Source organism: Protopterus annectens, chromosome 7.part1 (genome assembly GCF_019279795.1).
Source record: "Protopterus annectens isolate FY-2018-M chromosome 7.part1, PAN1.0, whole genome shotgun sequence".
Lineage (NCBI taxonomy): Eukaryota > Metazoa > Chordata > Ceratodontiformes > Protopteridae > Protopterus > Protopterus annectens.
This window is the reverse complement of record NC_056740.1, coordinates 432,992,000-433,007,116: the sequence shown is the minus strand read 5'-3', so window position 1 is coordinate 433,007,116 and position 15,117 is coordinate 432,992,000. Positions and strand designations below refer to the sequence as shown.

Here is a 15,117-nt window from a genome sequence, read left to right as displayed (position 1 = left end):
CGGTTTAAATCCCGGCCAGCCTCCACTTTGTTTTTTTTTTTTTTGATTGACCCGTATACCTGGCATACGGGCCAATCAAAAATTGCTAAACACGGAGCTTCTTGTGTTCCGCATTAAACACGAGAAGCTCCGTGTTTAGCGATTTTTGATTGGCCCATATGCCGGTATAAGAGCCAATCAAAAATCGCTAAACACGGAGCTTCTCGTGTTTAATGCGGAACTGCAATGCATTAAACACGAGAAGCTCCGTGTTTATTGCAGGCAGAGTGAGCTCAGTTCTTTAATGCAGAACTGTGTTGCCGCCGAAGACCTTTTTTTTTTTTTTGGTCTTCACTTTGACGTGAGACCTTCTTTTTTTTTTTTGTCCCTACCTGCGTTGCTGGAAATCTGGCAACCCTGTCTGTAGTGCATGTATCCAAACGAAATACCACTGTTAAAAAACTAAAAATAAGAAGCCAGGAAACAATCCACTTGGTCAAGTCAAAAAACTTAAAACCTCAAGGTTTTAAGTTTTTTGACTTGACCAAGTGGATTGTTTCCTGGCTTCTTATTTGTAGTGCATGTATGCCTTCCACTGTTTGGGCACACCTGAGAGTGAGGCTGTCTGTAGTACATGTATGCCTTACACAGCAACCTGGACATGATTGTTTCATTTGTAATTAATTCTGTAGAATTTCATGAGGGTAAGACTACTGCAATCATACGTGTTAACACTCTGGCTGTTCATTCAAAATGGCACTGCTGCCTGCACATGCTCTCTATGTATATGCACATGCCTTCACTTTGAAATGCTTCTTAAGGTCACAACACACACTCTGTTCTACATCCTCCCTCTTTGAGGAATAAGTCATGCACAGTAATAATGACAATAATCCTTTGACATGCAATTCTACAGAATTAATTACAAATGAAACAATCATGTCCAGGTTGCTGTGTATTTTACACTAGGTCTGGGAACAAGACCTGATTGTGTGACATAAAAATTAGGACTGGGTTTAACAACAGGGACTGTCTTTAATGAATGTTCAACTTCAGGGACATATGTGACATCAACAGGAACGGGAATAGGTACTGAGACATGTCCTTCAACAGGAACATTGTCTGGATTGCTCTGAGATCTAGAGTCTGTATCACAGGTACAATGCCTGTAATTTCTTCTGTATTCTCTACCCTCAAATTCTACTAAGACAGACCACGACTTGGTACATGTACCTCTCAATTAACCAATTCAATGCAAAATCTGGATGTACTCATCTTGTAAGAAAGTGGGAATGATAACTTTAGGACCTTTGAAAATTATACCATCTTCCATCAATATTTCATCTCTGTAAGGAAAGTAAGGTTGCACTTCTATTGGTACACAGGATTGCTTTGATGGCCATCCAGCACTGATGAAGTGGTTGAGCTTTTGAAAAACTGGATTAGTCTTTGTATGATCTCTTAACTCATCAAGTCTTGTGGTAGAAAATTACTAACTTCCATGACATCAAAGTCAAAATTCTCTATATCAAGCTTTCTGTGGTATCTCTGGGCAATCTAGATGAGGTATCAGCGAGATAAAGAAGTTTGCCTTTTGTCTAGACCATTTTGAAGTTATACTTTTGTAATCTAAGTATCATTCTTTGTAGTCTTGTTGGAGCTGTGTGCATAGGCTTCTTTAAAATAGCGACTAGAGGTTGATGATCAGTCTCAATCTGGATAGCTCAGCCATAAATATAATCATGGAACTTCGAACACAATTGACAAAAGATCCTTCTCAATTTGAGCATACTGCATCTTAGTTTGGGTATGAGTTCTGGACACATAGGCTACTGGTCTGCCCTCTTAAAGAATAACTGCACCAAGACCAAACTTTGAAGCATCAAAGGAAAGAATTACTGATTTGTGGACATCATAGTATCTTAATGTTGGTGGACTGGCAATTTTCTATTTCAAGTTCATCAAACGCTCTCTGGTGTTGTTCCAGCCATGACCAGGTAACATTTTTGAGTGTCAGCTCTCATAAGGGTGCTGATAATTTACTGAAACCTGGTATAAACTTGCCAAATAATTAACTATACCAAGAAAATGCTGTAAGGCTTGGACATTGTCTGGAGCTGGCATCTTAAGAATAGCTGCTTGTTTGTAAGGTTCTGGTCTTAACCCTGAACTGGTAACTAAATGGCCGACATAAGTAACTTCTGGTAGCCTAAATTTACATTTCAGGGGAATGAGCTTTAGATTCACTTCACATGCTCTTTCCAGAACTTTCCTGAGATTTCTGTCATGCTCTGCTTCCCAATTGCCTCCAACTAGTAAATCATCCACTATTATAGCACACAGATAGCCTGAAAAAATTTGCTGGCAGAATTTATTCAAAAAGGCATTTTGAGAAATCTGTATCTACCAAATAGCATGCTGAATGTAGTCAGTAATGAAGATTTGCGATCAAGCATTACTTGCCAAAATGAACTCTTCACATCTAAGACAGAAAAAAAAAAAACAGTAGCATTTGGCATGAGGGTAGCAACTTCCTCAGCTGTACACATAGGATGGTGTGGTCTCTTTAATGCTTTGTTTAAGTCTCTTCGGTCAATACATATTCTGATTTCATCTGAGCTTTTCTTATGAGTGACTACCATGGAAGATACCCATTCAGTTGGTTCTATAACTGGACAAATCACACCTTGCTGCACCATTTTAATTAACTGACTTTGAATATGTCCTGCATAGCTATCAGAACATTTCTCACTGGTCTGACCACTGGACTGACCTCTGGGTCTAATTTCGTGGATTACACAACTGGAAGTTTACCTAGCTTGCCTTTGAAAATATCAGCATACTCTGTGAAAATAGCATCAGTGAAACTGGAACTAGGACATGTGCTTACATGATGGACTTCTCTGGTAAAAGAAAGCAGTTTCATTTTTAAACTATCTATGACACCTAATAATGACTGCACAGGTCTTTTGACTACATAAAACTGCAAGCTGTAACTGTTCCCAGCTGAATAGCATGAAAGCACTACTGAGCCCTCAGTTTGAATCTCTTCACCTGCTGTATCTGCTTACCCTTGGAGATTTTCTCCCCGGGCCTCTGCTGAAAATGGACATGCATCCAGTTGGACTATCCTAGTCAACAAATGTAAAATAAATAAATAAAATAAAATTAGCAACAAGCTTCGCACATTTGACCAAATTAAGTTGCTGACCAGCTCTTACTCTAGCAAATGCTTCTGCTGACATAACATTGCACTCTGAACCACTGTCCGCCCTGAGTTCCGTGGTTTTATCATTAATCAAGACAATACAAAACACTTCATTTTTTGCCAGCACATCTACTGCATTAATCTTTTCACCAACCACTGATACACCATCTACATAGAAAGTAGAGCTGCAGCTTTCTATATGATTAACTTGCTTTTTTGAGTGACCTTTTTTAATAAATTAATGAGGCTTGCTTGATTTACAAAGCTTTTGAAAGTGGTCCATTTTCTAGACTTCTGGCACTGCGACCAAATGCTAAGCACCTTTCTCTTCTGGACTCATGCTTGGCACCACAATTACGATAGTTTAACAATGAGACTTGAATTTGGTTTTGCTGATTATTCCTTGTGCTGCACTGAGCATGTCCGTTTTACTGAGCTAGTCTTAGAACTTGCTAGAAATCCCACAGGGGCTGCAGTTGCCATGTGTTTAGGCCTGTTTCTGTTAGCCATGTGCTGCATGCTGTCTACATTTGCTCTAGAGGCTGCTGAAACCATGCTCTTATCACTTGTAACCATATTTGTGTGCCCCCTTGTAAGCTCGTGTAGCTGACAAATCTTATGGCTTTGCTCAACGTTAATTCACTGTCTCGAAGCAAAATCCTTCTCACTGCAGCATCATTAACACCACACACAAGCCTGTCGTTTATCAGCTCATCTTTCAGATCACCAAATCTGCACATTTTAGCTTTGTTTCTCAAATCAGTAATGTAAGCTGCAAAAGTTTCTGCTGGCTTTCGGTCTCTTGTATAAAATAAGTGCCTCTCCAATGCAACATTTGTCTGGGGGTTACACATTTCTCTAAATCTACATTTCAAGCACTCAAGGTCCTCCCTTGATTCATCTTGTACAACAATATGATGGTTTCCCGTTCTCCCACACATACTGCTGGTGTATACACAAATGAACACTCTCTTTCAATAGCTTCTGACCCCGCCATATTAAGCAGAACAAATGCCCTCATACATGCATCCTTATCAGAAAAGCTGCTTGTATGAAAATACTGTATTCCTACTCAAATACTCTCCAATTCTCTGCAATATTATGATCAAGTGCAAGTGGATCGGGTCTGAGAAATGCCTCTGCCATGCCAACACACAGTAATAAAGACCTCTGGAGTTATGTACGAACATACATATACATCAGAAATGTATGCCAGAAACTTGTAATTATGCTCAACAGCACAACAGACTCTCCAAAATAACTGCACTTTGTGAACAAGAACACTTTGAAATTACTGTACTTTGCGAAACCACCCATATCAGTGTAAGAAACACTTTGAAATGAGTGCACTTTGTCAATGCATTGTACACAGCACAAGAAACTTCTCAAAATGACTATATTTTGACTGCACTTTGCGAAATAACTGTACTTTAGACACAGTAAACTCATCAAAATAATTGTACTGTAATAAAGCACACAGTGCAAACACTTTGCACACTCTAAGATACTTCAAACAACTCTAGTTATACTCTGAATAGCTTTAGTCAATGCAAAATAGTAGCTGATATCAAAAACGTGACTGTTTACTAAAGAAAATGCAGTCGCTTTGCTTTTCCATGCTCATTTGCTCTTTTATTGTACCCGTTATGCTTGTTTGAGTTTATCATGCTTGTTATACTTTTCTTGTGCTCGTTTTTACTTTTAACATTTAAACATTATACAAATCAAAAGTAGTCCTGAATGCTGTCATAAGTATTTTGAATAATTTTATCAAATGTTGCGGTTTCGAGTATTTCTTTAATCAGTAATACATTTTGTGCTTTTCGTTTGATTAATAATGCATTTGTGCTTTGCAAATGCTTCGTATCATTTTCTTTAAGTAGTAAATTATTTATGCACGTTTTTTATTACGTGAAATTAATTTCTGACCTTTTCCAATCATTTGAGCAAGTTGGGATGAAACTTCTAACACCATGTCATTCAGACATGCCACTTCTGACACCATGTCGCTCAGACATCCCACTTCTGATATCATGTCGCTCGTTTTGTCAGGATAAAACAGACAAACAGTTGTGGGTTTGGTTCAAGCAGCATTATTACATACAAACACATCAAGATTGAGGCTTAGTAACTTAAACTTGAATAAACTTGTAAACAGACTGACTACTGCACTCATACATTTTAACATTCTTTCTGTTCACTCAGAATGGCACTGCTGCCTGTACGTGCTCACTATTTATATGCACGTGCCTTCACTGTGAAATGCTTCTTAAAGTCATAGCACACACTCTGTTCTGCACATCCCATCTCTCCAAACCATTTCCCCACCTGTCAACTCAAAGCCATCTTTACCACCGTGTACCTTGACCCTAGATCCATCTCACTGTTTCAGCAACCTGCCTTGAATCCAGGTCATCCTTAATGTCTCTTGTAGTGCATTTGTGCTGTGTAGAACTTCTTATGTCCCTGTTGTGACAAGTTTAGAGGGACTTCTGCAAGTGTATTGTTCTTTTTGCTACTTTTGCATTTTTTTTAATGCACATTTCCTCAACCAGCCTCAGGGTGCAGATCCATTTAAGTATCTTCACTTCTAAAGTACATGCTTTTGAGATCTTAGTTTATTCCAGGCTTCTTGGATAAGGCCTAGGGTTGATATTTGTTAACATGAGGAGTTCTGCTGGACAATATGAAGAGAGTAACAGTCCCTTTCTCACATGTTCAGTTTGGATATCCCACTCTGACACATATCCTACCCACAGCTTTAACTTTTTGTCAATAGTGGCCATTCCACTTACAGCAGTGTCCTCATCTGAGGCTACTCTTGCCTCCCTATCCCCACAATATGGAAGTGAGAGCCACTACTAGGAATGATAAAAGGATGGAACACATTTTTCCCCTCTGCATCCATGTATGTAATATTTACCTATATTTATTGATTTGTGTTTAATGTAGCACTGTTGATTTATTTCTGAATGTCCTTTGATTGTAAGAAGCTGCAATATCTGTATACTTCTCTGTAGTTAACAGTATGGGTACCCATTACTCTTGGAAACCAGCTACACCAGCTTCAGAAAAAAGTAAATAAATAAAATTCACTTAAATTAACAGATGTTAGTGCTTCATACACTGGATAACTGACACAACCTGCCTACTGCATCCCACCTAATAATAGGTGGAGAAAAGGATGTACTAAACTAACTGTAACCTCCTTCCTGTTGGCCCCCTGTATTGTCTATCAAGAGATTACCGGTGAATATGTAAATACGTACACACTGTTTATAAATACTTATACTTCTATATAACCATCTTACACCTATTTAACTATATATAAATATAAATATGTGTGTGTGTGTGTGTGTGTGTGTGTGTGTGTGTGTGTGTGTGTGTGTGTGAACTTAGTATGGACCTTAATACTTTATTACAATAATGAAGTATTTTCAAAACAGCAAATAGCTGCTGTTTGTATCTCTGTTGCCTCCTACTGGAAAAAACTTGAGTATTGTTTCAAGTTTCGTAGTAAGAATGTTTGAATTTGCATTTGACTTGTGTGTAACTGTCAAGCTATGTAACTAGTTAACAACAATTTGTAATGCAGATGAACACCAATGGGAAAAAAAGAAGTAACTGTAAGTAAAACAATTTTTGTTCTTATTAATATTTTTTATAAAACATTCCGTAATATATAAACTGCATATTATATTTTAAAGCAGTTTTGCATAGAAGGCAGTCAGAGGCATTTGAAATGTATGGGGGAGGGCCGTCAGTGACTGTTGTATATATTAAAATATTAAAGTAAACAAGTACTTTTTCTTAGTTGTAAGAATATAGTCTTTACACTATAACAAGATTAAGGCTTGCCAGAAGCAAGTTTAAATCAATATAATGGAGTTAGGGGGAGGTGTAAAACTGTATTGATTATATTATATGTAGAATTACGACAATTTCCCTTGTTGTTAGAGTGGTGGATGTCTAGATTAATGTCCTTGACAAACAGGCTTGAAAAATAACACAGAATGATGAAAGGCATGAAAAATGCAAAGTTTTTTGCATCTGCAAAATATTAGCTTGTTTTTTCCATTAGCAAATGCTTCCAATAGGGGACATGAATACTGCAGCTAAGAGCAGTTGGCCACAGGAATTTTGTACATTGTGTTCTGAGTGAAATTTACAAAAATCCCATCATCTGCAGAGTTAGTTTTGTTCTCATTGCTGACTACTTTTACATGAAGCCCATCTGTTTTCAGGTGCAAGGGTTTAATCATAAGAGTCCAAAGCATTCTTTGTTGAGAGAAATGCAAAATTTAAAGGTTCACACTTACAATGGTACTTTTGTATATAAAAATGTGTTTTTTATTGCTGTTTTACAAATTATACTGATGTATTCTATCATTGTTAGCCTTTTCTTATTATATTTACTTTGTATTCCCATGAGGTAATCTGTAATGCAAATGTCCAATGTGTACTATGTATTTGTATTTTTTCTAGAGCTTTTCTTCCCAGGACTCTACTGAAAATGGGCTGCTTGTGGCCCAAATTGGACTATCCCGGCAAACAAACTGCAAATAAAATAAAATAAATGGCAAATCACTTCTCTGCCTTTTGGCTAAGATCAAGTGTAGCAGTTCAGTAAAGAATAAAGTCTGAAGTTTGGAAAGTGAGATAGAAATAGTATCCTCCCTAGCAGCCTTAATACTGTAATGTATGCAATAGAACAGTGCACAGTTTAGTTTTATTTAAAGGTAGGTAATGCACTTTTTCTTAAGGCTAAAAGTTAATGTTTTTGGAAAACATGCATGCTGTTTTTTGCATCTGGAAGGGGAATAGAGCTAAGAAAAGAACAAACAGCAATCAATGTAAGTGGGAACACAGGCTGTACAATGTGCTTTAGTATGTGCATGTGTAACCTTACACATAATTGTAATTTGGGTTAGGTTATGCCTGAGGGTGCAGCTGTCAATTTGGGCAATTGTTCCTATCCAGAAGGTAAAATATCATTTGTTGAAAATGTGTATAGTTTTGTGTATTTAAGTTAATATGGGATAGTGTTCCTCTTAAAATGTATTTATTTTTTTGTTTGAGGTTTTTAATTAAAGCAAAATGTGACAGGTTTAAATGGAGATGAGAAGAAGCGATTGTCTAAAAGATCAGCCTGCCAAACAGTATGAAAATATAAGACATAAGTTGGAAGTAGACATTCAAGAAAACTGTCAAGTATAATGTGGGATCAGTAGCTTTTTAACATAATGGCTACTCTGTGTGTACCATCTTGGTATGCTAATGGCCTTACAGATGCAAACAAAAGGTGAAGAGCATTGAATTATATTAAGAAATGCAGAGTGCAAATAGCAGTGGTGCAGGAGACACTTTTGAAAAACATGAGCATATGAATTTGAACAAATAAAATATTTCAGGGTGGGCATATAGCAGTATATCAGGGACAAAGAAAAAATGACTAATAATGCTGATTGCTAGAGGGCCTCCAATTCTGATAGAAGAGGGGGAAATCTTTTATGACCCCTATACTTATCATGGAATATTTTATATGACCTTCTAATTATCCCTTTTTAACAGCAGCTGTTGTTCTAGATTCAACTAAAAACTCAACCAGTGCAGGTCTTTCACTTAGGATTCCCCAATCCCTTTCTCTTTGTGTATACATTAATATTAATCCTTGATAGGGGGAGACTTCCAAGATGGCTGCACACTGAGTAACAGCTTGTTTAAAGTTCTCCCAGTGTGAAAATAGAAACTCAGCAGAGGAGACCAGTGGACTTCTGTTTATGGGTACATTTTAGTAACTGGCCAGTAAGTGCACTGCTGGATGCCAGGAATAAGGAAATACAGAAGACCTGGAAAAAAATCAGCTACAAAAAGTGAGGGAAAAACACTGACTGGGGAAACCCTTGCAGCTGTTCAGCAAAAAGCAATGCAACCTTTAGACATGACTTCCAATAACCTACAGGATAATATGACAACTGCATACAGACTTGGTTAAAATAAACAAAACATTGATAGAGTATATCAACACAAACAACAAAAGGCTGCAAAAAATGGAAGAAGCTTTAAACAGATATTTAGATGAGATGATAAAGCTGCAAAAAATCAGAGGTTGAAATGAAGAAAAGTTTGGCTGAATATGAGACTGCTCAGGAAGAGATGTTTCAAAAAAAATGGAATTGGAGGACAGAACACATAGGGGAAAACCTGATATTTTCAGCTATACCAGAGGAACTGGAAGGAACAGACTACATTCATTTTATGAAAGCAAAAATAAGCAACTGGACTGCTATTCCACAGTAGGAGTTGTTAGCTGAAAGGGCACATCGAGTGTATGCTCCAAACTTAGCTATAAGAAACCAGCCTAGACCTTTAATACTAAAGATGCAACTCTACCTGCAGAAGGAGTTGATTCTGATAAAACTGTGGTTCAAGGACAAAATATTAAAAGTGGGAGACAGCAGAGTGTTCATGGAGAATAATTACTCATTGTACACCAGGTGAAAGAGAAAGAAATGCATTCCACTATTCAGAGAATGTTGAGGCACAGGTCCAAGATTCAAACTGCTGTATCAAGCTGTCTTTATGGTATTCTTTCCTGGAGGGACAAAATAATTTTTTGAAGTGCATGCTAAGGAGGGAATACAAAAGTTTGTCCAACAAAAAAACAGAAGGAAATTCTGCTTCTTGTTCCTCTGGTAATAAAAACCACAGAGAGACTGTACCTGTGAAACCTTTTCCAGTATTTCAATGGAAAATGTTGGAGAGAAGGAAGGGAGCATGAGAGTTGAGTAGAAGAATCGAGAGTATATTGGAAATGATGCATAGGCAGGATTTGGGCAATGGAGAAGAACAGCAATAAAACCAGTAAGTTAATGTGGGATTACAGTACAATAATTATATTTCTGAAATAGAGCAAGAAATTCTGGAAATATTGGACTTTTTCAAAATGTGTTGGATTTGCGGGGGACTCTAAAGTACAAGCCCTACTTCATGTCATTAATGTTCAGAAAATGCTTTGGGAGGGGCAGAGAGGGGAGAAAGCTAAATGTAAGTAAAGAAAACTCTTTTCTTAGTAGTACTGTATTTGTTATGCATAGTTTTCTTTGCATGCTATTTTTAAGTGTAATGGGGATTGTAAACAGTTTTGAGAAATATAGACAATGCAGTGATAAAAAGGAGCCTGATTAAAAAGACATGGCAAAATTAAAATGAATGTGTTTTTTCATTCTTGCATGGGGAAATGACTGGCTTAAGGAAGTTAGATTGATTAGATTTAAGAAAGAGGAAGTAAATGAAGAAGAATATTGAATATTATGAGGCTTTTTGTCTAGCAAATGCATGTATACTAAGTTGCAATTCTGCAGCTGAACGTCATGTCTCCATGGAGCCAATCTGATAAAGAGAAACTGGTGACAGTCTGGTGGAAAAGGATGATTGGCTGAGGGGAAAGCAAAAAAAAAAAGAAAAGAAAAGAGAAATTGGCTAGGACATTAATGTTTTCAATCAGAGTTTTTTCTAGCTGTTAGAACTTTAAAGATAATACAAAACCAATTAGACTTGAAGTAAAGTTTTCTCAGTTTTGTTTAAATGTAATGGGTATACTAATATAAACAGTTGCTTTTGTTGTTTTGTTGTATTTTGTTTTTTTCTTCCTTCTCTCTTTTTCTTTGTTCATTTTTAAGAAATGTAGGCACTGCAATGAAAAAAGAGGGGAGAGTGGGAAAGAGGAAGGGTCTGGTTAAGAGTGTATGACAAAAGAAAAATCAGTGTGCTTTTTCCCATGTTTGCACAGGAAAATGACTGGGTTATGACCTTAGGCATTATCCAGGAACAAGTTTATTACAAAGCATGTAAATGAAAAAGAATATTGAACATTATAAAACTTTTTTTCTGGTAAACAAGGTACCCGTAGCAGTTTTGTGTCTGATTTGCATGTTACCAGAAGACAATTTGATAAAGAGAAATGGCTTGGGAAAAGTGTTTACTGAAAGCATTCAAGTGTTTTCTCAGATGGGAGAGCTATAAAGATAGACAAAATCAAATAGTACTTATTAATAGCACAGATCGTACCATGCATCTTAGCATGACAAACCTTTTGTTTTGGTTAACTCTAGTCTGTCTATGTGGCTATCAACTTAGAATGTTTGTTCGAATTAGGAAGCAAAAACTTCAATATTTGAAGATGTACATAGTTTTGTGTGTTGTTATTAAGTTAATAGGTTTTTAGGGGGTTGTTTGTTCTGTTTGAGGGCTTTCAAAAAAAACAAAAAGTTGTGTAAGATGTGGCATAGGCGCAAATGGATATGACAAGAAACAACTATATAAAAGACCAGCCTGCCAAACAATATATGCATGTAACATAAACGTTGGAACTAGACATTTTACAAAAAAGCAGTTATACATAAAAGGTGATACTAATAACTATATAAGAAAAGTATGCTTTCTGTAATGTCTTTCAATCTGAATGGTTTTACAAATGAATATAAAAAAGAAAGACTAGTGAGCTGTATTAAAAAATGCAGAGTGCAAACAGTTATGCAACAGGAGACTCACCTGGAAAGAACTGAACATGTGAATTTGATAAAGAAAAGTTTTCAGGATGGTTAATCAGTGGCATATGTGGGGCAAAGGAAAAGAGAAGTATTTATATTATAATTGTAAGAGAAGCTCCAGTAGTGATAAAAGAGGGGAAAAAGGTAATAATGGAAGCTACATAGTACTAAAGGGCTACTGGCTAGGGAGGAGGATTACACTGGAATGCATTTACGTTCCACCCAAAACTGCTATAATGGAGCTTAAGAAAATTCTGGGAGAAATAATCAGCTTTCAGCAAAGAATAATACTTATAAGTGGAGACTGGAATTTGGTTTGCAACAGTGAAGATGTGTTGGGGGGCTTAGAAGGGAAAATATAACAAAGGAGGGTAGATTTTTGAAGAAATTTATGAAAATTTTGGCATGGAAGATTTGAATTCAGTACTAGGAGATTGGAGTGAATTTATATATTACTCACCGAGATACAAAAAACTGGGATAGGCTAGATAGATTTTATATCTCATAGGAGCATGTGCATTTAATTAAAGGTCTTGAAATGCACCCAGTAACTATTTCAGATCATGCGCCAATAATAACTAAAATAAAAATGCAAGGTAATGAAATAGAAATGAGACATTGACGCTTTCCCATCTATCATTAAAAGTAGATGAATTTAAGGAATGGGTTTTGGAATTAATTTAGGAGCTACTAGGGAAGATAGATTTCCTTCTGAAAATATATCTAGGGAGTAGGATAAAATTAAAGTGGAGTTTAAAGCTATGGTAGAAATAAAGGAAAGGGAGATATGGCTAAGAAGTAACAAGAATTATTTAGAAGGACTGACAAATGTTAAAGTATTGCAAAATAGGGGGAATCTCTCAGAACAAGAAAAGGAACAACTGCAGAATGCTAAACAGAAAATAAGGGATTACCTCGATAATATGCATGAGTTTAGAAAGACTGCTGTTAAGCAAATGTTTTTGATAATTCTAAAGCACAAAAACTTTTAGCGCAATGACTCAGGCAACAGAAAGTGGAAAGGTGTCACCAAGCCTAGGGAGCCTATAACAAGGAAGATAACAAGAGATCCTATAGAAGCATTAGAAATATGGGAGTCCTCCGTGAAAGACCTGCTCTGGTAGACATTTTAGTTGAATGTTGAATAGAAGTTGCTGTGAATAAAGGGATAATTTGTAGGGCATAAACAATATTGCATGATACCTGTAACAATCAATCAAATGAGGTTAGTCAAGCTAGCGAAGAGAGACTGGAAAATTAGTTTCAAGGGAACAATGTGAGGACATATATATGGCTCTCAAGTATGTAACTAAGGCCAGATGATTTAGAATTTTTGCTGGAAAGTGTTTGTTTACGTATTTTATACGGTAAGCAGAATCTACAGATTGTTTTTCTCAGGCAGATAGCAAATATTGTAGGTGTGATGAGGAAGAAAGAGGTAACTAGGAACATGTTTTTGGGAGTGTAAAAAGGTGGTAGATTTTAAAAATTCACAAAAGTATATTCTGTCAGAAATATTGGTGGAGCAAATGGCTGTAACTAAGGAAATTAATCTTTTGAGCCCAGACACAGGATCTGAACTGCTAGACATAGTAAGGCCTCGGTAAGTTTAATTCTATTACCTGCCAAAAAAAAAAAGCAATTACTAAAAAATGGAATTCAAAATCTAAACCAACTGTATTTGAAGAATTGAATATTGCAAAAGAGAGAGAAAATAACTGGAAATGGAATTTTTAGAAAAGGGAAGGACAAATTACATAGAAGTAATAGAATTTGTGGGAACAATGACATGCAAAATATTGTTCAGGAGGAGTTAAGTTTAAGGAGAAAGGAACTGAGCAATTTATGCAATGTCAGACTAGATGGCAGTTGTTATAAAGAAGGAATATATATATGTAATTTATAATGTATATAAATTATAAAAAAAATATTAATATTGTTTGTTTTCTTTTCACTTAATCTATGTATGCCTATATCTTAAGAGATAATTTAAAAATGGTGTTAAAAAATAGCCTAGTTAAGCAGCAGACACATCCTCAAAAAACATATTTAAGCATGTCCATAACAAAAATTTCTCCCTTGAGATCTTCACTTCCCTCCTACAACACTGTGACCCCCCCCCAAAAAAAAAAATACCTCCACATTGTCTCTGCAGTCAAATACTTCAATAATATTTTCCTTGATATACTAAATCTCCTCAGAGAGACAGAGCCTGGCCTCAATATCAAGAGACCAAGAAACAAATCTACTTTAAATCATATCAACAATTAAGAAACCATGCCAAAAAACTAATCAAAAATTATAAAAAGCTTATTACACTGCAATCAAACAAAATCACAAAAACAACCCCCCAAAATTTTGGGGAGCCTTAAAACAACTCCTCAATCCTGGGCAAACCACTACACCATCTCCTACCACCAAAAATACCAAAGCTAGTATAGCATCACAATTGAATGTACACTTCATAACTTCAGTACTGTCCCTCGTAAAAAATGACAGCAACACTCCCCCACTAATTCCAAATGAATTCCAATTATTTTTCTATCAGACCAATACAAACCTGCACCATTAGAAAACCTCTACTCAAACTAAAGCCCATATCCCTTGCTGCTGACCTACTGCCAAATGAATTTTTCAAACTGGCAGCAAATGCCATATCTTATCCCATCTCTGTCCTTATCAATAGGTCTATTTCTGAATACATCCCCAAGCTCTGGAAAATCTCTCATATCGTCCTGCTGCACAAACCTGGCTCATCTAATGACTTCTCAAACTACCGGCCAATAGCGATACTACCTCCACTAGCTACAATTCTTGAAAAATGTATATATGCACAATTCCTTGACTATTTAGTAAGTCATAACCTGCTCTCCAACACCCAACATGACTTCAGACCCAAATGCAGTGTCACAATCACTCTAATAAGTATCACAAATACTGTCAATGAGCTCAGAAATAAGGGTCAACAAGTATCTTCCATCTTTGTTGACATGTCTAAGGCCTTCAACACTGTATCACACCAAAAATTACTCGAGTAACTAGCAGCCTTAAACTTCTCCCAACCAGCGCTATTCTGGTTTCATAGTTAGTTGACTGACCACCAACAAACAGTCAAGTGGCAAAATGAACTCTACCTACTACCTGTCTCAGCTGGTGTGCCATAAGGCCATAAGGCTCAGTCCTTGGTCCACTGCTTTTCACCATATTTACTAACAAACTTAACAAAACCACCCACTTAGCCACTATTGTACAATATGTTGACAACTCCACCCTTATTTGCTCAGCTCCATCTTTTCCAGACCTCCTGCACAGAACCCATAAATCCTTCAAAGACATAGAAAACTCTTTCTCAGACAACCAACTTATATTCAACCCAAA

The 15,117-nt window shown here is 36.5% G+C and overlaps 1 protein-coding gene across 1 annotated transcript in view; it reads left to right on the top strand.

Moving 5' to 3' along the window:
* MINDY2 (MINDY lysine 48 deubiquitinase 2) overlaps positions 1–15,117 on the top strand; it is a gene marked incomplete in the record, with an annotated part of 1,894,024 nt that overhangs the window by 1,801,913 nt on the left and 76,994 nt on the right. The window contains 1 exon segment of the mRNA XM_044078895.1: positions 6,783–6,813. Within this exon segment, the coding sequence (XP_043934830.1) occupies positions 6,783–6,813 (31 nt within the window).